The 22,895-nt window shown below is 50.1% G+C and overlaps 1 protein-coding gene across 1 annotated transcript; it reads left to right on the top strand.

Moving 5' to 3' along the window:
* Positions 1 to 182: 182 nt before the first annotated feature.
* Positions 183 to 22,597, top strand: LOC142481277 (dynactin subunit 1-like; the record flags this gene model as incomplete). The annotated part of the gene is made up of 9 exons (XM_075582758.1): positions 183 to 351; positions 1,005 to 1,073; positions 2,622 to 2,684; positions 4,051 to 4,200; positions 4,286 to 4,447; positions 5,880 to 6,011; positions 6,202 to 6,330; positions 9,989 to 10,131; positions 22,363 to 22,597. Coding segments are annotated over 9 exons (1,237 nt in total), but the record flags the coding sequence as incomplete, so codon positions are not given.
* Between the last annotated feature and the right edge of the window lie 298 nt (positions 22,598 to 22,895).

Genomic DNA, 22,895 nt, shown 5'->3' with positions numbered 1-22,895 from the left:
GCAGCAGTGTAGTATATTACCATGTGTGCTCAACTACTCCACAGTAGAGAAGAGACCTGGAGCGTATATGGAGCATGGCGGCCATTTCCTTCCTCTTGTCTTGTGTGACATGATCATCATGTTGCTTGGTGGGACCTCACCTTTACTAGCTGACATTGTCTCCTGTCTTTGTCCTCACCAAGGGCCTTAAATAAGTGCAGTGTGGAGGTGTATAAGAAGGTGGGGATGCTGTACCCAGAGATGAGTGTCCACGAGCGCTCTCTGGACTTCCTCATCGAGCTCCTACACAAGGACCAGCTGGATGAGACCGTCAACGTGGAGCCGCTGACCAAGGCCATTAAGTATTACCAGGTACAGAAAGCAGAGGGTGGGTAGGAACATTACCCCATCACTGGAGCATGATCCACCACAACCCCAACCTAAAGAATAGTTCTGACCACAAGACCAAAATATTACCAGGTGCTAGAAACAGGGCAAGTATGGCAATATCCAGGGCTTACAGCATTATTCCGGCCTGCTGGCCTTTCTCAAGTGAAGTGCCACTTCTGCCAGCAGGCCTAAACGTTGTGTGTTTCTATGGCACAATAAATATTATTGATGGTAAATCCGCAGTGCCCTTGTCCATCTATTGCATTGGATACAGGACATACTTGAAAACGAGAGGTAACTCTCAATGTATTACTTCCTGGTAAACATTTAATAAATAAATAAATGGTCACACCCCGTCACTGGAGCATGAGCCACCATAACGCCAACCTAACACACAGCCCTGACCGACACCAAATAATACCGGGTACAGTGAGCAGAAGCGGTCATTGGTCCAGTTGCAGTCGTCATTGCAGGAAAACGCCAGTAATCTGGCCTGATGTACAGTTTCCGTGTGGCGCTGAATGCGCCTCTAACCCATGTGGCTGCCCGAGGTCTCTGGGAGGGAAAGCAGCCGCCTGAATCCTTCCCACAATATGCTGTCTCGGGCTGCTAACCGTTTCCCTTCTCCTTGTTAGCACTTATACAGCATCCACCTAGCAGAGCAGCCGGAGGACTGCACCATGCAGCTGTTTGACCACATCAAGGTAAGTGGCCATCATTCTCCTCCTGGCGTGTGGATATATTTGGGAGAAATTAATACTTTTGCTCTGGGATGTCAGACAGAGGGCAAAGTATTAGCGGGTATAAAGTACTATTACTTGTGTATTTACAAACCCTTCCTTTTTTACTTGCATCCTTATAGTTCCACGGTCTTCTTACAGAAAAGGGATTTATTTTAGACCGTGGTCTCCTTTCGTGTATTTATGCCATCCGTGCAAACCTTTCTAATATACAGCGTAGAGTTTCCCCCGTGTGTAATACATTTAGATATTTTTAAACCTGACACAGACCGCTACTTTAAGTTTCTTTGAGCATTAACTCCAGGGAGTTCCTACGTCAAACAAGTAAGAGTCCGGGGGATACGTATAACTTAATCGCCAGCGTGCAGTGGGATATCGCACACGATCTGACGGTAACTGCTATCGCATTGAACGAGATTGTGTGCGATATCTCACAGCGCTGTGACTCCCTGCCCATGTGGGGTGTGTGAGATTTCCCACACAGCGCTGTGACTCCCTGCCCATGTGGGGTGTGTGCGATATCTCACACAGCGCTGTGACTCCATGCCCATGTGGGGTGTGTGAGATTTCCCACGCAGCGCTGTGACTCCCTGCCCATGTGGGGTGTGTGCGATATCTCACACAGCGCTGTGACTCCCTGCCCATGTGGGGTGTGTGCGATATCTCACACAGCGCTGTGACTCCATGCCCATGTGGGGCGTGTGTGCGATATCTCACACAGCGCTGTGACTCCCTGCCCATGTGGGGGTGTGTGCGATATCTCACACAGCGCTGTGACTCCCTGCCCATGTGGGGTGTGTGCGATATCTCACACAGCGCTGTGACTCCCTGCCCATGTGGGGAGTGTGCGATATCTCACACAGCGCTGTGACTCCCTGCCCATGTGGGGTGTGTGCGATATCTCACACAGCGCTGTGACTCCCTGCCCATGTGGGGCGTGTGTGCGATATCTCACACAGCGCTGTGACTCCCTGCCCATGTGGGGTGTGTGCGATATCTCACACAGCGCTGTGACTCCCTGCCCATGTGGGGCGTGTGTGCGATATCTCACACAGCGCTGTGACTCCCTGCCCATGTGGGGTGTGTGAGATTTCCCACGCAGTGCTGTGACTCCCTGCCCATGTGGGGGGGTGTGAGATTTCCCACGCAGCGCTGTGACTCCCTGCCCATGTGGGGGGTGTGAGATTTCCCACGCAGCGCTGTGACTCCCTGCCCATGTGGGGAGTGTGCGATATCTCACACAGCGCTGTGACTCCCTGCCCATGTGGGGCGTGTGTGCGATATCTCACAGCGCTGTGACTCCCTGCCCATGTGGGGCGTGTGTGCGATATCTCACATAGCGCTGTGACTCCCTGCCCATGTGGGCGTGTGTGAGATTTCCCACGCAGCGCTTGGGTGCTGGGAGGGCCAGTAACAGATTGCTGAACCATGGTGATGATGGTGAGAGCTGTTGGTGTCACATGTACTTGTTGCTGGCTGTTAAATGACAGGAAACCCGCTTCTCTCCTGCAGTTTACGCAGTGCGCCCTGGACTGCATGGGCGTGGAAGTGAGCAGACTCCGCGCCTTCTTGCACGTAAGTTACTATACCATGCCATCGGCACGTTATAGAATAAGCAGCAGGGTAACGGGAACATGGAAGGGAGCGCATTTAAATATGCAAATGATGTGATTTCCAGGTATCTCGGGTGTGTTCACGGGTACCTTTTCTCGTGTTGTATGGATAGTAGTTTGGGAGGTAATTACCTGTAAGGCAATGGGTACTCAACTAAATAGAACCCGCTCCCTCCCTCTCTCCTCCTTCGTCTACTCTCTCCTTTCCCTACTCTCTCCTTTCCCTACTCTCTCCTTTCCCTACTCTCTCATTTCCCTACTCTCTCATTTCCCTACTCTCCTCCTTTCCCTACTCTCTCCCTCCCTCTCCTTTTCCTACTCTCTCCATCTCCTCCCTCTTCAGCTACCCATTCTCTCCCACTCCCTCCCTCCTCCTTTCCCTACTCTCTCCCTCTTCTCCCCCCCCCACCCCCTATTCTCTCCCAATATTCCAAGGTACATTCTTCTCTGCCGAAATGTTGAATTTTGCTTCGACTTGTCAATTTCCCCCTTTTTTGGGGCCAAAAATTTGTAGCAAACTTTTTAGTGAATAAATCACAGGCCGAGTTCTCTGGTTAGGACTATTACTAAAAGCACTGCCAAGGTAACAAACATTATAACTGGCCATGTACATGCAGTGAAGGGGAAATAGCCAGCGTTTACATTGGGAGATGGGCACTTGTGCTGATGCGCAGCATACAGGGTGTGACGGGGACTGTACAGGCGGCAGACATGAGTTGGTGGCGAGCTGCACTGTATGCCAGATAAGAGGGGTAAGTGCATTTGGTGAGAGGGAAACACTAGCGATGCCATGTTGAAAAGTTCAGAGATGATTCAGATTTCCCAGATATTTACGTACATCGTACATTCTATTTTAGAGAACCATTATTAATAAAAAAAACATGGCCACCTGACCACTTCCTGTTTCTGCCGCCTTGGACCACATTGAGCTGCGGAGAATAGCCACTGTAAACTGCAGTCAGGCTGGGGCAGGATTATTGTACCCGAGGGTGCTAGTAACTTTGGGGGGGGGGGCTGTGAAAGACAACGTAGGCCTCGATGTATTAAATAGACCTGGAATGTTCTCCTTTACCTAAACGTGGGAAATAAAAACGTTCAGCAAGGGGCGAGCTTGGGCAGGAACACATTTGCCACCAAAACCGGTATTAAGAAATGTATTGCGAGGACGATCTTTATTTAATAAATATATCTGGAGAAAAAACATCATTAACTGTTTTATTTATTTTAAATACCTCCTGTGAGTATGTGTACAAGAGGGCTCAGCTTTTCAGTGCCTTCCCAAATCCGTGTGCAGAGGGCCGCGTGTTTAATAGTCATCTGTCCTCCAGCCTGGACAGGAGGCGTCCGACCTGGCCATCCTTCTGAAGGATCTGGAGACCTCCTGCAGCGATATCCGTCAGTTCTGTAAGAAGATCCGGCGCCGTATGCCCGGCACGGAGGCAGCCGGGATACCCGCAGCACTCGGCTTCGGACCGCAGGTGAGAGGAGCCTGGGAACATCAGAGGCCAGGGATCCGGGGGCGCGGCGGGAGGGTACATTTTACATGAGCCGTGTTCATTCCAGGTCTCCGACACCCTGCTGGATTGCCGCAAACATCTCAAGTGGGTGGTGGCCGTCTTTCAAGAGGTGGCGGCTGCCGGGGCCCAGATGATCGCTCCCCTGGGGGAGAATGAGGGTCTACAGGCTTTGAAGCTGGAAGACGTGGCCTTCAAAGCGGCTGAGCAGGTGAGGGCTTCACCCTACCCAGAGGTCCAAGAGGCCACCACGTGAGCAGCTGCAGGAAGGTGTTCATCAGTACATCACGGCGCTAATTCTCCAAAGTGGCGGATACAAAACAAATTCAGAATAGGTGCCACAGGACCCTTTTACAGTAATGTTAGGGGCATTTTAAAGAGAACTGCATTTAGCTGCCTGAGCAACCGCAAGTAAATGGCCACTGCAGGGACATGCGTGGGCTGGCTTTAGCCCGTCAACCTCGAGGTCCAAACTCTGGTATCTTACCATCAAATGTTTGGCGATCAAGAGGGTGACGTGGATCCGTAGCTCCACTCGACAAGCTCTCGTGTGCCAGGTGCTTCGTGGACAAAAGTACATTATACACACACACGTATGCATCATCGTATTTATATAACAGTGTACACAACACTTTTTACAACATTACAATTCAGCCCAAATCCCGTACAAACAGTGGGGATAAGAGCAAGTAACGGACAACATAAGGCAATGGGCTTGGCCTGCCCCCAAGAGCTTACAATCTAAGTGTTTTGATTGAGAATGTGATCTGGAAAGCGTTGGGCGCACACAGACATGTCACATTTACAATGTCGGAAAAAAGAGAGGGATCCAGCGCTCCACGGATTTCTAGATAAGTAAATGTATTGTGCCACACAACGTTTCGACCAATAGGTCTTTCTGAAGTGACTAGGCACAATAAATTCACTTATTTAGAAATCCGTGGAGCGCTGGATCCCCTTTTTTCCTGAGTGTACTTTGGATTTTGCCTGGCAGGTACTTCCTTGAACCAGCAGCACCGGTAAACTGTATATTCATCTTATTTGAGGAGTGCAGCCGTAACCCTCTTTACATTGACATTTACAATGTCGGCACAGCTAATAACGTCACCACATTACCACGGATCACCTCTCAGTTACGCGTTAAACTTGTGGCGCTCCTTTTGGCGTGGCTCCCGTGGCCCGTGCACCTCTCTCACTGTGGTTTGTGTTGCTACACCCGGCCACTGCTAGAGACTGCAGTTTGCACACACATAATGCGCGCGCACACACAACGCACACAACGCGCACACACACACACACAACGCGCACACACACACAACGCGCGCACACAACGCGCGCACACACCACGCGCGCACACACAACGCGCACACACACAACGCGCGCACACACAATGCGCACACACAATGCGCACACACACAACGCACACACACATTGTCCATATCCAGTAAGTTAGAGCAGGATCTATTGAATGCTGGTCTCTCGTGCGCACGTTAAGGCGCATAATTACTAAGGGCCCATTGCAGTAAATGAGCCACGTGATGTCTTCCAGACCTGTAACGGTGACTTGTGGAATAGCACTGCTGAGTAAATATGGGCCTACATGTTTTGACCAGGAGCTTGATGCTTGTCTTCCTGTCTCCCAGATTTACGGCTCGCAGGGCACTAACCCTTACGAGTGCCTCCGGCAGTCCTGCAACATCCTCATTGCCACCATGAACAAAATGGCGACCGCCATGCAGGAAGGGGAGTATGATGCAGACAAGCCTCAGAGCAAGGTGGGTCTGTGTAGAGGGTCCTGGTGTTTTCCTGTTAGTAGTTGAATCGTGCTACAATCCTCATGATTAAACCACGGATGGTGGGTCTGCAATGTATGGCCAAGCATTTCCCTTTTTGCACCGTGCCCTTATGGTAAGTGGGTGTCATGGCACGCTGACCGAAGCACTGAGACTTTTATCCCTCCTGCAGTCGCCTCCCCCGGTGGAGCAGAGAGCGGCCGCCCTGCGGGCAGAGATCACGGACGCAGAGGGGGTCGGCCTGAAGCTGGAGGACAGAGAAACGGTCATCAAGGAACTGAAGAAATCCCTGAAAATCAAGGTGAGGCAGAGAGGATTTATGTTCACGTTAGAAGAACGGAGAACGTAAACCTCCGAGTGGAGTGTGGCATTATATTACCAAAAACAGAGAGGCCCCGTGCAACATACAAAGTGACACAACGTAGTATAAATGGCATTGTGCGCTCTGCCTCTAAAGACTGTGCGTATAAATCCATGAGGGAGCCAGAGCACTATAAGGTTATGTGACCCTGAATAAAGCCTCACCAGCTAAATAGCTGTACCCCTGGGGAAGCACCCCCTGCTGCAAGCGGAGGTGTTCAGCACCCCCAGTGCTGGGCGATATAAAGAGTCCCTGTGCCGAAGAGCTAACTATCTATTTGGGATGTGGGGGACATACAGAAATAATAGGAGTAGGTTTGAGTGCATGGTTAGGGTGCGTATAAGAGGATAATGGTTCTGAATAATGCTCATCCGGGATATTCAACGCTTTGTGATATTTTAGATGTGATTAGGGCGGCCAGGTGGCTTGTCCTAAATTACTGGACACAAAGGTGAATCATGCGGCGCGCTCAGAGTCAGGGAGGAGGTGCGTTATTTATACATTCCCACACATTACCTACCGGTACTTACACAATACAATATGAAATGGTGCAAATTAGTGCAAACATGGAGTGAAATGTAGCAATAAGTGACATAACGGTCAGATCATTTATAAATAACAGTCCAGCAGTCATACAGGGCGAGCTGTACTGATCTTAATGCTCCTCTCACACTACTTCCAAGATTGTTGCAATCCCCCTCATGCTCCCTCTCACCCCCCTTCCTCCTCACCCCCCTTCCTCCTCACCCCCCTCATCCTCTCACCCATCCTTCATCCTCTCACCCCTCCTTCATCCTCTCACACCTCCCTCATCCTCTTACCACTTCTCATCCTCACCCCTCCTCAATCTCACCGCCACTCCTCATCCTCCTTTCACCCCCCTCATCCTCTCACCCCCCTCCTCCTTCCTCACCACCACAACCTCCTTCTTTCTCACCACCACACCCCCCTCCTCATATTCTTTCTCACCACCACACCCCCCTCCTCCTATTCTTTCTCACCACCACCCCCTCCTCCTCCTTCTTTCTCACCACCACACCCCCCTCCTCCTATTCTTTCTCACCACCACCCCCTCCTCCTCCTTCTTTCTCACCACCACACCTCTTCCTCATCCTCCTCCCTCATGCTCTCGTCTCCCCCTCCTGGTATTTTACCTGTGGAGGTCCTCCTGGCAGACACAGTGGAGCTTTTCTCTCCCACATGTAAAGCTGGAAGGAAAGTACATTTCCCAGCATGCATATGGGGGAGGCTGTGCACACTCTCTTTAGTGACGTGGGAAGGGGGGGGAGGGTGGAGAGATGATGCCGCCGGTTGCCCTGGTTACAAGACGCTGCAGCCTGCAGGAGTCTCTCGCTGCCGCTTCTGAATTGGAGGTAGGAGCGGGCACCCTGCACCCCGCGCTGCCCGTTCAGAGAGGGACAATACCGGACACATACAGGAAAATTACCTGTCTGGGGCAAAGCCGGACACCTGGTAACCCTACATGTGTTTTGAAGGTCGAGAGGGTGCTTGGAGGGCATTGAAAGGGAGGAAGTTCCAGGGGTAGAGTGCAGCATGTGAGAAGGGTTGTATGGTGTGAGAGCACTTTCCAGGGGCGGAGAGAAGACAGGCCTGAGCAGAGTGTAGGGTGCCAGTATGGATATAGGGGCGAAGGAGTGGAGAGCATTGAAGGACAGAAGATTTTTGTAGAGAATGGGAAATGTATTGGGAAGCCAGCAAGCGTTTCCAGGAGGCGATGGGCAGGGACTGTCGGAGAGGAGAGTGAGGCTATCCGTGCAGCAGCATTTACTATAGAGTGAAGCCAGAGAGAAGGTTGCACTAGTCCAGACGGGAGAGAATCAGGGCATGCGTAAACATTTTAATCGTTGTAAAACTGAGAAAAGGTTGTGTTTTAGCAATGTAACAGATGAAGAAGTGGCAAGATTTAGCAATAGCAATTAATATGAGCGGTGAACGAAAGGGAAAAGTCAAATATGATGCCTAAACAACGGATATGGGGAACTGGGTGGATATAGCAGTGGCATTACGTGAGATGTAAAGGGCACAGTGGGGCTTGTTTTAGGTGCGATTATGTGCAGCTCAGTCTTTGACATATTAAGTTTGAGGCGTCTATATGCTATCCAGGATACAATTGCTGTGAAACAGTTGGAGGCCTGGGACGGTACTACAGGTATGAGGTGCGGTGTGCATATATACAGCATATATACAGCTGTGGGTCATCCGCAAAAAAGGAGAGGTCCCAAAACTGAGACTTAACGTTCACCAGCAGAACGGGAAGAGGAGTTGGTAATATATACTCAAAGGAATGACGACGAGAAAGCGAGCCAGCAGGTGGCTTTATCCCGAACACTAAGGGAGTGAGGAGGGTAAAGGAGAAGTGAGTGGTCAACAGTATCACAGGTTGCAGACAGGTTGAGTAGAATTAGAAAGGAGTTCTAACCTTGGGATTTAGCAATGTGGAGGTGGTTTGCTAGTTTGGTAAGTGTTTAAGTAGAGTAGGCAGTGCAAAAACTCATTGGGGAGAGTCTAGGAGAGCATACAAGCAGAGGAAAGAAAGCATGCAGGAATATACAAGCCTTTCTGTAAGTTTAAAAAGCAGGAGACACTGTAGGGTAGTTGGGTTAATGGGGTTAAGGGCGTTCTTGAGATTAGGTTTCATAATGGCATGGTTAAACAGCGAAGGTTGGATACCAAAGGGTAGAGAGGCGTTGAAAATGTGCATCAAGTTTGGGCGAGAGGTCGGAGGAGATGGGAATGGGTGGGATCAAGCTGGTGGGCAGTGGCAGGAGAGAAGAGTAATTGAAGTTCTTCCTCCCCTGTTATGGAGGAGAAAGCTATGAGTAGATGAAGGGGAATAGGTGTAGAGGAAGGCACAGAGGGGATGTTTCTTCTGGTAGTCCACCTTGTCTTTCAAGTAGTCTCCAAAAGTTGGGGGAGAGACAGATAGTCAAAGGTTTGAGAAGAGATTAAGACGCCATGAATTGGACCTGCGAGTGTTAATAAGTGTAGAGAAACAACTCGGCGCCATCTCTGGTCAAGCAAAGTTATAACCGCACATGGGGAAATCAGCAAGAGAGCCAGATCCCCTCCACGCACAGAATATTTAGCATTTATATAGTCGTCCTTGCAAATTACACGTCCCCGTTATTTGCCCATTCATCTCTTGGGTGGAATTTTAAACTATTTTTCAGGCGGCTTTTTGTCTGTTTTTAAAGAATGGATATTCCATATAAAATCGCTCCATTCTCCCCGTTGTCTAGCAAGTACAGACGTCCTTGGTGCGGGCAGTGCCACTGCTTTGTTTTATAAGACACTTCGACCCGTTTTGATATTGGGGTTTTCACTGTCCATCCTTATTTAGGCCTTCACTGCTCTTCGGATTAAAAAGCTTTTTTTCCTCCATAACGCCAGTGAATACCGGGTCTTGGGTACTGGTTCTGACGTCATCATGATGAATGTTTTATTGTTCACACCAGTCGGTTACCACCGGTTGTACAGAAAGTCTGAGGCAATAGCAACATCTCAAGGGGTTTTCACGCAAGTATTCCTCTGAGCCGTGGAGAAACCAACGTGTGTTCTCCTCCTGCACCGTGTTTAGGGCGAGGAGCTGAGCGAGGCAAACGTGCGATTGAGCCTACTGGAGAAGAAGCTGGACAGTGCATCCAAGGACGCAGACGATCGGGTGGAGAAGATCCAGACTAAGCTGGAGGAGACTCAGGCCCTGCTGAAGAAGAAAGAGAAGTAAGAGCCTGACTAAGGAGTGCTGAGGGGGGCAGCCATATTTAAAGGGGTGGTACCAAGGTATTCTAATGTTTTAAGTATGGAGAGCCCATATTTACTAAAAGCTGCTATTCCCGAAGATACCTTCCGGTGTCACTTTAATGGGCCATAAGGTGTCTTATGTAATTGCAGCACTTAATAAATATGGGCCTAAATCTGGGTGTTAGATGGATTTGAATATGTGAAGTCCGTTTGTGAACATGGTGAGCGGAGAGAGACTTGGGATGGGCTTTATTTCCTACGCTCCTACCTTTTGTGTGATATCCCCGGGCTTTATTTCCTACGGCTCCTTCCTTGTGTGTGATATCCCCGGGCTTTATTTCCTACGCTCCTACCTTTTGTTTGATATCCCCGGGCTTTATTTCCTACGGCTCCTTCCTTGTGTGTGATATCCCCGGGCTTTATTTCCTACGGCTCCTTCCTTGTGTGTGATATCCCCGGGCTTTATTTCCTATGCTCCTTCCTTGTGTGTGATATCCCCGGGGCTTTATTTCCTGCGGCTCCTTCCTTGTGTGTGATATCCCCGGGCTTTATTTCCTACGCTCCTTCCTTGTGTGTGATATCCCTGGGCTTTATTTCCTACGCTCCTTCCTTGTGTGTGATATCCCCGGGCTTTATTTCCTACGCTCCTTCCTTGTGTGTGATATCCCCGGGCTTTATTTCCTACGCTCCTTCCTTGTGTGTGATATCCCCGGGCTTTATTTCCTACGGCTCCTTCCTTGTGTGTGATATCCCCGGGCTTTATTTCCTACGGCTCCTTTCTTTTGTGTGATATCCCGGGGCTTTATTTACTACAGCTCCTTCCTTGTGTGTGATATCCCTGGGCTTTATTTCCTACAGCTCCTTCCTTCTGTGTGATATCCCTGGGCTTTATTTCCTACGCTCCTTCCTTCTGTGTGATATCCCTGGGCTTTATTTCCTACAGCTCCTTCCTTCTGTGTGATATCCGGTGCTTTATTTCCTGCGGCTCCTTCCTTGTGTGTGATATCCCCGGGCTTTATTTCCTACGGCTCCTTCCTTGTGTGATATTCCCGGGCTTTATTTCCTACGCTCCTTCCTTGTCTGTGATATCCCCAGGCTTTATTTCCTACAGCTCCTTCCTTGTGTGTGATATCTCCGGGCTTTATTTCCTACGGCTCCTTCCTTGTGTGTGATATCCCCGGGCTTTATTTCCTACATCTCCTTCCTTCTGTGTGATATCCCTGGGCTTTATTTCCTACGCTCCTTCCTTCTGTGTGATATCCCTGGGCTTTATTTCCTACAGCTCCTTCCTTCTGTGTGATATCCGGTGCTTTATTTCCTGCGGCTCCTTCCTTGTGTGTGATATCCCCGGGCTTTATTTCCTACGGCTCCTTCCTTGTGTGATATCCCCGGGGCTTTATTTCCTACGCTCCTTCCTTGTGTGTGATATCCCTGGGCTTTATTTCCTACGGCTCCTTCCTTTTGTGTGATATCCCCGGGGCTTTATTTCCTACGCTCCTTCCTTGTGTGTGATATCCCTGGGCTTTATTTCCTACGCTCCTTCCTTGTGTGTGATATCCCCGGGCTTTATTTCCTACGCTCCTTCCTTGTGTGTGATATCCCCGGGCTTTATTTCCTACGCTCCTTCCTTGTGTGTGATATCCCGGGCTTTATTTCCTACGCTCCTTCCTTGTGTGTGATATCCCCGGGCTTTATTTCCTACGCTCCTTCCTTGTGTGTGATATCCCCGGGCTTTATTTCCTATGGCTCCTTCCTTGTGTGTGTGATATCCCCGGGCTTTATTTCCTACGGCTCCTTCCTTGTGTGTGATATCCCCGGGCTTTATTTCCTACGCTCCTTCCTTGTGTGTGATATCCCGGGGCTTTATTTCCTACGCTCCTTCCTTGTGTGTGATATCTCCGGGCTTTATTTCCTACGCTCCTTCCTTGTGTGTGATATCCCGGGCTTTATTTCCTACGGCTCCTTCCTTGTGTGTGATATCCCTGGGCTTTATTTCCTACGCTCCTTCCTTTTGTGTGATATCCCCGGGCTTTATTTCCTACGGCTCCTTCCTTGTGTGTGATATCCCCGGGCTTTATTTCCTATGCTCCTTCCTTGTGTGTGATATCCCCGGGGCTTTATTTCCTGCGGCTCCTTCCTTGTGTGTGATATCCCCGGGCTTTATTTCCTACGCTCCTTCCTTGTGTGTGATATCCCCGGGCTTTATTTCCTACGCTCCTTCCTTGTGTGTGATATCCCCGGGCTTTATTTCCTACGCTCCTTCCTTGTGTGTGATATCCCCGGGCTTTATTTCCTACGGCTCCTTCCTTGTGTGTGATATCCCCGGGCTTTATTTCCTACGGCTCCTTTCTTTTGTGTGATATCCCCGGGGCTTTATTTCCTACGCTCCTTCCTTGTGTGTGATATCCCTGGGCTTTATTTCCTACAGCTCCTTCCTTCTGTGTGATATCCGGTGCTTTATTTCCTGCGGCTCCTTCCTTGTGTGTGATATCCCCGGGCTTTATTTCCTACGGCTCCTTCCTTGTGTGATATTCCCGGGCTTTATTTCCTACGCTCCTTCCTTGTCTGTGATATCCCCGGGCTTTATTTCCTACAGCTCCTTCCTTGTGTGATATCCCTGGGCTTTATTTCCTACAGCTCCTTCCTTGTGTGTGATATCTCCGGGCTTTATTTCCTACGGCTCCTTCCTTGTGTGTGATATCCCCGGGCTTTATTTCCTACGGCTCCTTCCTTGTGTGTGATATCCCCGGGCTTTATTTCCTACGCTCCTTCCTTGTGTGTGATATCTCCGGGCTTTATTTCCTACGGCTCCTTCCTTGTGTGTGATATCCCCGGGCTTTATTTCCTACGCTCCTTCCTTGTCTGTGATATCCCCGGGCTTTATTTCCTACGCTCCTTCCTTGTGTGATATCCCTGGGCTTTATTTCCTACAGCTCCTTCCTTGTGTGTGATATCTCCGGGCTTTATTTCCTACGGCTCCTTCCTTGTGTGTGATATCCCCGGGCTTTATTTCCTACGGCTCCTTCCTTGGGTGTGATATCCCCGGGCTTTATTTCCTACGGCTCCTTCCTTGTGTGTGATATCCCGGGGCTTTATTTCCTGCGGCTCCTTCCTTGTGTGTGATATCCCTGGGCTTTATTTCCTACGCTCCTTCCTTGTGTGTGGTATCCCCGGGCTTTATTTCCTACGGCTCCTTCCTTGTGTGTGATATCCCCGGGCTTTATTTCCTACGGCTCCTTCCTTGTGTGTGATATCCCGGGGCTTTATTTCCTACAGCTCCTTCCTTGTGTGTGATATCCCTGGGCTTTATTTCCTGCGGCTCCTTCCTTGTGTGTGATATCCCGGGCTTTATTTCCTACTCTCCTTCCTTGTGTGTGATATCCCCGGGCTTTATTTCCTACGCTCATTCCTTGTGTGTGATATCCCCGGGGCTTTATTTCCTACGGCTCCTTCCTTTTGTGTGATATCCCCGGGCTTTATTTCCTACGCTCCTTCCTTGTGTGTGATATCCCGGGCTTTATTTCCTGCGGCTCCTTCCTTGTGTGTGTGATATCCCCGGGCTTTATTTCCTGCGGCTCCTTCCTTGTGTGTGATATCCCCGGGGCTTTATTTCCTACGCTCCTTCCTTGTGTGTGATATCCCCGGGCTTTATTTCCTACGGCTCCTTACTTGTGTTTTATATCCCCGGGCTTTATTTCCTACGCTCCTTCCTTGTGTGTGATATCCCCGGGCTTTATTTCCTGCGGCTCCTTCCTTGTGTGTGATATCCCCGGGCTTTATTTCCTACGGCTCCTTCCTTGTGTGTGATATCCCCGGGCTTTATTTCCTACTGCTCCTTCCTTGTGTGTGATATCCCTGGGCTTTATTTCCTACAGCTCCTTCCTTGTGTGTGATATCCCGGGGCTTTATTTCCTGCGGCTCCTTCCTTGTGTGTGATATCCCTGGGCTTTATTTCCTACGCTCCTTCCTTGTGTGTGATATCCCGGGCTTTATTTCCTGCGGCTCCTTCCTTGTGTGTGATATCCCCGGGCTTTATTTCCTACGGCTCCTTCCTTGTGTGTGATATCCCGGGCTTTATTTCCTACGCTCCTTCCTTGTGTGTGATATCCCCGGGCTTTATTTCCTACAACTCCTTCCTTGTGTGTGATATCCCCGGGCTTTATTTCCTACGGCTCCTTCCTTGTGTGTGATATCCCTGGGCTTTATTTCCTACGCTCCTTCCTTGTGTGTGATATCCCCGGGGCTTTATTTCCTACAACTCCTTCCTTGTGTGTGTGATATCCCCGGGCTTTATTTCCTACGCTCCTTCCTTGTGTGTGATATCCCGGGCTTTATTTCCTGCGGCTCCTTCCTTGTGTGTGATATCCCCGGGCTTTATTTCCTACGGCTCCTTACTTGTGTGTGATATCCCCGGGCTTTATTTCCTGCGGCTCCTTCCTTGTGTGTGATATCCCCGGGGCTTTATTTCCTACGGCTCCTTCCTTGTGTGATATCTGGGGGCTTTATTTCCTACAGCTCCTTCCTTGTGTGTGATATCCCGGGGCTTTATTTCCTACAGCTCCTTCCTTGTGTGTGATATCCCTGGGCTTTATTTCCTGCGGCTCCTTCCTTGTGTGTGATATCCCGGGCTTTATTTCCTACTCTCCTTCCTTGTGTGTGATATCCCCGGGCTTTATTTCCTACGCTCATTCCTTGTGTGTGATATCCCCGGGGCTTTATTTCCTACGGCTCCTTCCTTTTGTGTGATATCCCCGGGCTTTATTTCCTACGCTCCTTCCTTGTGTGTGATATCCCTGGGCTTTATTTCCTACAGCTCCTTCCTTGTGTGTGATATCCCTGGGCTTTATTTCCTGCGGCTCCTTCCTTGTGTGTGATATCCCGGGCTTTATTTCCTACTCTCCTTCCTTGTGTGTGATATCCCCGGGCTTTATTTCCTACGCTCATTCCTTGTGTGTGATATCCCCGGGGCTTTATTTCCTACGGCTCCTTCCTTGTGTGTGATATCCCTGGGCTTTATTTCCTACGCTCCTTCCTTGTGTGTGATATCCCGGGCTTTATTTCCTGCGGCTCCTTCCTTGTGTGTGTGATATCCCCGGGCTTTATTTCCTGCGGCTCCTTCCTTGTGTGTGATATCCCCGGGGCTTTATTTCCTACGCTCCTTCCTTGTGTGTGATATCCCCGGGCTTTATTTCCTACGGCTCCTTACTTGTGTTTTATATCCCCGGGCTTTATTTCCTACGCTCCTTCCTTGTGTGTGATATCCCCGGGCTTTATTTCCTACGGCTCCTTCCTTGTGTGTGTGATATCCCTGGGCTTTATTTCCTACGCTCCTTCCTTGTGTGTGTGATATCCCCGGGCTTTATTTCCTACGCTCCTTCCTTGTGTGTGATATCCCGGGCTTTATTTCCTGCGGCTCCTTCCTTGTGTGTGATATCCCCGGGCTTTATTTCCTACGGCTCCTTACTTGTGTGTGATATCCCCGGGCTTTATTTCCTACGCTCCTTCCTTGTGCGGGATATCCCCGGGCTTTATTTCCTGCGGCTCCTTCCTTGTGTGTGATATCCCGGGCTTTATTTCCTACGGCTCCTTCCTTGTGTGTGATATCCCTGGGCTTTATTTCCTACGCTCCTTCCTTGTGTGATATCCCCTGGGCTTTATTTCCTACTGCTCCTTCCTTGTGTGTGATATCCCTGGGCTTTATTTCCTACAGCTCCTTCCTTGTGTGTGATATCCCGGGGCTTTATTTCCTGCGGCTCCTTCCTTGTGTGTGATATCCCTGGGCTTTATTTCCTACGCTCCTTCCTTGTGTGTGATATCCCGGGCTTTATTTCCTGCGGCTCCTTCCTTGTGTGTGATATCCCCGGGCTTTATTTCCTACGGCTCCTTCCTTGTGTGTGATATCCCGGGCTTTATTTCCTACGCTCCTTCCTTGTGTGTGATATCCCCGGGCTTTATTTCCTACGCTCCTTCCTTGTGTGTGATATCCCCGGGCTTTATTTCCTACGCTCCTTCCTTGTGTGTGATATCCCCGGGCTTTATTTCCTACAGCTCCTTCCTTGTGTGTGATATCCCCGGGCTTTATTTCCTACTCTCCTTCCTTGTGTGTGTGATATCCCCGGGCTTTATTTCCTACGCTCCTTCCTTGTGTGTGATATCCCCGGGCTTTATTTCCTACACTCCTTCCTTGTGTGTGATATCCCCGGGCTTTATTTCCTACAACTCCTTCCTTGTGTGTGATATCCCCGGGCTTTATTTCCTACGGCTCCTTCCTTGTGTGTGATATCCCCGGGCTTTATTTCCTACGGCTCCTTCCTTGTGTGTGATATCCCTGGGCTTTATTTCCTACAACTCCTTCCTTGTGTGTGTGATATCCCCGGGCTTTATTTCCTACGCTCCTTCCTTGTGTGTGATATCCCGGGCTTTATTTCCTGCGGCTCCTTCCTTGTGTGTGATATCCCCGGGCTTTATTTCCTACGGCTCCTTACTTGTGTGTGATATCCCCGGGCTTTATTTCCTGCGGCTCCTTCCTTGTGTGTGATATCCCCGGGGCTTTATTTCCTACGGCTCCTTCCTTGTGTGTGATATCCCCGGGCTTTATTTCCTACTGCTCCTTCCTTGTGTGTGATATCCCTGGGCTTTATTTCCTACTGCTCCTTCCTTGTGTGTGATATCCCTGGGCTTTATTTCCTACAGCTCCTTCCTTGTGTGTGATATCCCGGGCTTTATTTCCTGCGGCTCCTTCCTTGTGTGTGATATCCCCGGGCTTTATTTCCTACGGCTCCTTACTTGTGTGTGATATCCCCGGGCTTTATTTCCTGCGGCTCCTTCCTTGTGTGTGATATCCCCGGGGCTTTATTTCCTGCGGCTCCTTCCTTGTGTGTGATATCCCTGGGCTTTATTTCCTACGCTCCTTCCTTGTGTGTGATATCCCGGGCTTTATTTCCTGCGGCTCCTTCCTTGTGTGTGATATCCCCGGGCTTTATTTCCTACGGCTCCTTCCTTGTGTGTGATATCCCGGGCTTTATTTCCTACGGCTCCTTCCTTGTGTGTGATATCCCGGGCTTTATTTCCTGCGGCTCCTTCCTTGTGTGTGATATCCCCGGGCTTTATTTCCTACGCTCCTTCCTTGTGTGTGATATCCCCGGGCTTTATTTCCTACAGCTCCTTCCTTGTGTGTGATATCCCCGGGCTTTATTTCCTACTCTCTTTCCTTGTGTGTGTGATATCCCCGGGCTTTATTTCCTACGCTCCTTCCTTGTGTGTGATATCCCCGGGCTTTATTTTCTTCTCCTTCCTTGTGTGTGATATCCCCGGGCTTTATTTCCTACAACTCCTTCCTTGTGTGTGATATCCCCGGGCTTTATTTCCTACGGCTCCTTCCTTGTGTGTGATATCCCTGGGCTTTATTTCCTACAACTCCTTCCTTGTGTGATATCCCTGGGCTTTATTTCCTACGGCTCCTTCCTTGTGTGTGATATCCCCGGGCTTTATTTCCTACAGCTCCTTCCTTGTGTGTGATATCCCTGGGCTTTATTTCCTACAACTCCTTCCTTGTGTGTGATATCCCCGGGCTTTATTTCCTACGGCTCCTTCCTTGTGTGTGATATCCGCGGGCTTTATTTCCTACGGCTCCTTCCTTTTGTGTGATATCCCTGGGCTTTATTTCCTACAGCTCCTTCCTTGTGTGATATCCCGGGCTTTATTTCCTACAGCTCCTTCCTTGTGTGTGATATCCCCGGGCTTTATTTCCTACGGCTCCTTCCTTGTGTGTGATATCCCCGGGCTTTATTTCCTACGCTCCTTCCTTGTGTGTGATATCCCCGGGCTTTATTTCCTACGGCTCCTTCCTTTTGTGTGATATCCCCAGGCTTTATTTCCTGCGGCTCCTTCCTTGTGTGTGATATCCCCGGGGCTTTATTTCCTACGCTCCTTCCTTGTGTGTGATATCCCCGGGCTTTATTTCCTACTCTCCTTCCTTGTGTGTGATATCCCCGGGCTTTATTTCCTACGCTCCTTCCTTGTGTGTGATATCCCCGGGCTTTATTTCCTACGCTCCTTCCTTCTGTGTGATATCCCCGGGCTTTATTTCCTACGCTCCTTCCTTGTGTGTGATATCCCTGGGCTTTATTTCCTACGGCTCCTTCCTTTTGTGTGATATCCCGGGCTTTATTTCCTACAGCTCCTTCCTTGTGTTTGATATCCCCGGGCTTTATTTCCTACGCTCCTTCCTTGTGTGTGATATCCCTGGGCTTTATTTCCTACGCTCCTTCCTTGTGTGTGATATCCCCGGGCTTTATTTCCTACGGCTCCTTCCTTTTGTGTGATATCCCGGGCTTTATTTCCTGCGGCTCCTTCCTTGTGTGTGTGATATCCCGGGGCTTTATTTCCTGCGGCTCCTTCCTTGTGTGTGATATCCCGGGCTTTATTTCCTACGCTCCTTCCTTGTGTGTGATATTCCCGGGCTTTATTTCCTACGCTCCTTCCTTGTGTGTGATATCCCCGGGCTGTATTTCCTGCGGCTCCTTCCTTGTGTGTGATATCCCTGGGCTTTATTTCCTACAGCTCCTTCCTTGTGTGTGATATCCCGGGGCTTTATTTCCTACGGCTCCTTCCTTGTGTGATATCCCCTGGCTTTATTTCCTGCGGCTCCTTCCTTGTGTGTGTGATATCCCCGGGCTTTATTTCCTACGGCTCCTTCCTTGTGTGATATCCCGGGGCTTTATTTCCTACGGCTCCTTCCTTGTGTGATATCCCCGGGGCTTTATTTCCTACAGCTCCTTCCTTGTGTGTGATATCCCTGGGCTTTATTTCCTGCGGCTCCTTCCTTGTGTGTGATATCCCCGGGCTTTATTTCCTACGCTCCTTCCTTTTGTGTGATATCTGGGGGCTTTATTTCCTACTCTCCTTCCTTGTGTGTGATATCCCCGGGGATTTATTTCCTACGCTCCTTCCTTGTGCGTGATATCCCCGGGCTTTATTTCCTACGCTCCTTCCTTGTGTGTGATATCCCCGGGCTTTATTTCCTACTCTCCTTCCTTGTGTGTGATATCCCCGGGCTTTATTTCCTACGGCTCCTTCCTTTTGTGTGATATCCCGGGGCTTTATTTCCTACAGCTCCTTCCTTGTGTGTTATCCCCAGGCTTTATTTCCTGCGGCTCCTTCCTTGTGTGTGTGATATCCCCGGGCTTTATTTCCTGCGGCTCCTTCCTTGTGTGTGATATCTCCGGGCTTTATTTCCTACTCTCCTTCCTTGTGTGATATCCCCAGGCTTTATTTCCTGCGGCTCCTTCCTTGTGTGTGTGATATCCCCGGGCTTTATTTCCTACGCTCCTTCCTTGTGCGGGATATCCCCGGGCTTTATTTCCTACTCTCCTTCCTTGTGTGTGATATCCCCGGGCTTTATTTCCTACGGCTCCTTCCTTGTGTGTGATATCCCCGGGCTTTATTTCCTACTCTCCTTCCTTGTGTGTGATATCCCCGGGGCTTTATTTCCTACGGCTCCTTCCTTGTGTGTGATATCCCCGGGGCTTTATTTCCTACGCTCCTTCCTTGTGCGGGATATCCCCGGGCTTTATTTCCTACTCTCCTTCCTTGTGTGTGATATCCCCGGGCTTTATTTCCTACTCTCCTTCCTTGTGTGTGATATCCCCGGGGCTTTATTTCCTACGGCTCCTTCCTTGTGTGTGATATCCCCGGGGCTTTTTTTCCTACGCTCCTTCCTTGTGCGGGATATCCCCGGGCTTTATTTCCTACTCTCCTTCCTTGTGTGTGATATCCCTGGGCTTTATTTCCTACTCTCCTTCCTTGTGTGTGATATCCCCGGGGCTTTATTTCCTACGGCTCCTTCCTTGTGTGTGATATCCCCGGGGCTTTATTTCCTACGCTCCTTCCTTGTGCGGGATATCCCCGGGCTTTATTTCCTACTCTCCTTCCTTGTGTGTGATATCCCCGGGCTTTATTTCCTACGCTCCTTCCTTGTGTGTGATATCCCCGGGGCTTTATTTCCTACAGCTCCTTCCTTGTGTGTGATATCCCTGGGCTTTATTTCCTACAGCTCCTTCCTTGTGTGTGATATCCCCGGGCTTTATTTCCTACGGCTCCTTCCTTGTGTGTGATATCCCTGGGCTTTATTTCCTACTCTCCTTCCTTGTGTGTGATATCCCCGGGCTTTATTTCCTACAGCTCCTTCCTTGTGTGTGATATCCCCGGGCTTTATTTCCTACGACTCCTTCCTTCTGTGTGATTTCCCCGGGCTTTATTTCCTACGCTCCTTCCTTGTGTGTGATATCCCGGGGCTTTATTTCCTACGGCTCCTTCCTTGTGTGATATCCCCGGGGCTTTATTTCCTACGGCTCCTTCCTTGTGTGTGATATCCCCGGGCTTTATTTCCTACGCTCCTTCCTTGTGTGATATCCCCGGGGCTTTATTTCCTACGCTCCTTCCTTGTGTGTGATATCCCCGGGCTTTGTTTCCTACGCTCCTTCCTTGTGTGTGATATCCCCGGGCTTTATTTCCTACGGCTCCTTCCTTGTGTGTGATATCCCCGGGCTTTATTTCCTACAGCTCCTTCCTTGTGTGTGATATCCCCGGGCTTTATTTCCTACGGCTCCTTTCTTTTGTGTGATATCCCGGGGCTTTATTTCCTACGCTCCTTCCTTGTGTGATATCCCCGGGGCTTTATTTCCTACGGCTCCTTCCTTGTGTGATATCCCCAGGCTTTATTTCCTACGCTCCTTCCTTGTGTGTGATATCCCCGGGCTTTATTTCCTACGACTCCTTCCTTCTGTGTGATTTCCGGTGCTTTATTTCCTGCGGCTCCTTCCTTGTGTGTGATATCCCCGGGCTTTATTTCCTACGGCTCCTTCCTTGTGTGATATCCCCGGGCTTTATTTCCTACAGCTCCTTCCTTGTGTGATATCCCCGGGGCTTTATTTCCTACGCTCCTTCCTTGTGTGATATCCCCGGGCTTTATTTCCTACGCTCCTTCCTTGTGTGTGATATCCCCGGGCTTTATTTCCTACGGCTCCTTCCTTGTGTGTGTGATATCCCCGGGCTTTATTTCCTACGGCTCCTTCCTTGTGTGTGATATCCCCGGGGCTTTATTTCCTGCGCTCCTTCCTTGTGTGTGATATCCCCGGGCTTTATTTCCTACGGCTCCTTCCTTCTGTGTGATATCCCCGGGCTTTATTTCCTACGCTCCTTCCTTCTGTGTGGTATCCCTGTGTGTTCAGCGAGAGTTTGCACAGTCAGTGCCCCCTTGTGTTCCCCTTACCGCCTCTCTGATGAGCACAGGGTGGGGTACCGGCAGAGAGAAGTCTTGATTGACAAACACTGCCCCTATCCAAAGGTCAGAGAGAATATAATGTGTTCTTCATTTCTGAAAAGCAGCCAAATCTTTGCTTTAAATTAGAAAATGAAATGGTTACGTTCCTTGCAGCTGCCGGGGATTGCATCTTGAGGGGTTCATTAGAGATCCACCAAAGCGGCAGCTTGAAAATCCCCGACGGCCGATATACTGATATAGCATTCGCTATCGCACCCGTTACCGCAATCGCGCTTTTTACCTGGTGATTTGCCATACAATTCAATGGAGCCGCGAGTTGCTAAGCGCCACACGCCAATGATGTTCAATAACGTCTGCTACCTGTGTATTATACGCCCCTTAGTGTTCTGAATGTCCTGAACAAAAGTATAGGCGTATATTGGCACGTGCTTTCTCTCCGCCTCCTTCGTCCGAGAGGTGACGGTAACGGGTGGCAGTGCCGTGCCGGCACGGGGGGGGAGGGGGGGTCATCACATCTGCTTCAAGTTTAGTTTTTTGTTGGTTCACATAGCACCATTCTGCTGCATCCATTTACGTCCCCCATGCACATGTCCTCAGGTTATTCCCTTAGATCAGAGGTGCGCAAATTGGGGGGCACGAGATTTATTTAGGGGGGTGGCGCGGCGGCCTCTGTAACTCACCTGAATTCAGCCGGCTTCGGGCAACACAGCGTCAAATGATATCGCGGGGTCACATGATGTGACGTCATATGATCCCGCGGCATCATTTCACGCCGGACTAAAGGGGGGCGCGACACTGGGGGAGGGCAGGCAGGGGGCGCAGTGCAGAAAGTTTGCGCACCCCTGCGGCTTAGATGACAATACAGAGAAGGTGTTGCAATGTGAAAGCTATCCTTTCTACTTCCCATTCTGCTCCTGTGTGTGCAGGGAGTTTGAGGAGACCATGGACGCCCTGCAGGCGGACATTGACCAGCTGGAGTCAGAGAAGGCCGAGCTCAGGCAGCGGCTCAACAACCAGTCTAAGCGCACCATCGATGGGCTACGTGGGGCTCCGGCATCCGGCGTGGCATCTATAGTCTCCGGCATCGCAGGAGGTGAGTATGACAGACCAGGCCATGAGGCCAGGGCACGAGCCTCACTGCTCTAAACCTTCGTGCTGACCGGTGTGGGCTGGCCGGTGTGGGCTGGCCGGTGTGGGCTGGCCGGTGTGGGCTGGCGTACTATGACTGAGTACTATGGATGCTTTTCTTTCTGTGCATCTTCTAAGGTTTCTTAAAAGGGGACACGCATGGCCACTAAGTGGCGGTACTAACCCACATGCATGCCTTAAGGTGCCGTAAAATAACTTGTGGCCCATTCAAGTAAATGTCGTATGGCACCATAAAGGGCCTTGGGATTGGCCAGTGAGGTGCTTTGGGACTGGCCAGTGACGGGCCTTGGGATTGGCCAGTGAGATACCT

Source organism: Ascaphus truei, unplaced genomic scaffold (genome assembly GCF_040206685.1).
Source record: "Ascaphus truei isolate aAscTru1 unplaced genomic scaffold, aAscTru1.hap1 HAP1_SCAFFOLD_2470, whole genome shotgun sequence".
In the NCBI taxonomy this organism is placed as follows: Eukaryota; Metazoa; Chordata; class Amphibia; order Anura; family Ascaphidae; genus Ascaphus; species Ascaphus truei.
The sequence above is the reverse complement of the archived record's forward strand: the minus strand, read 5'-3'. Positions and strand labels throughout refer to the sequence as shown.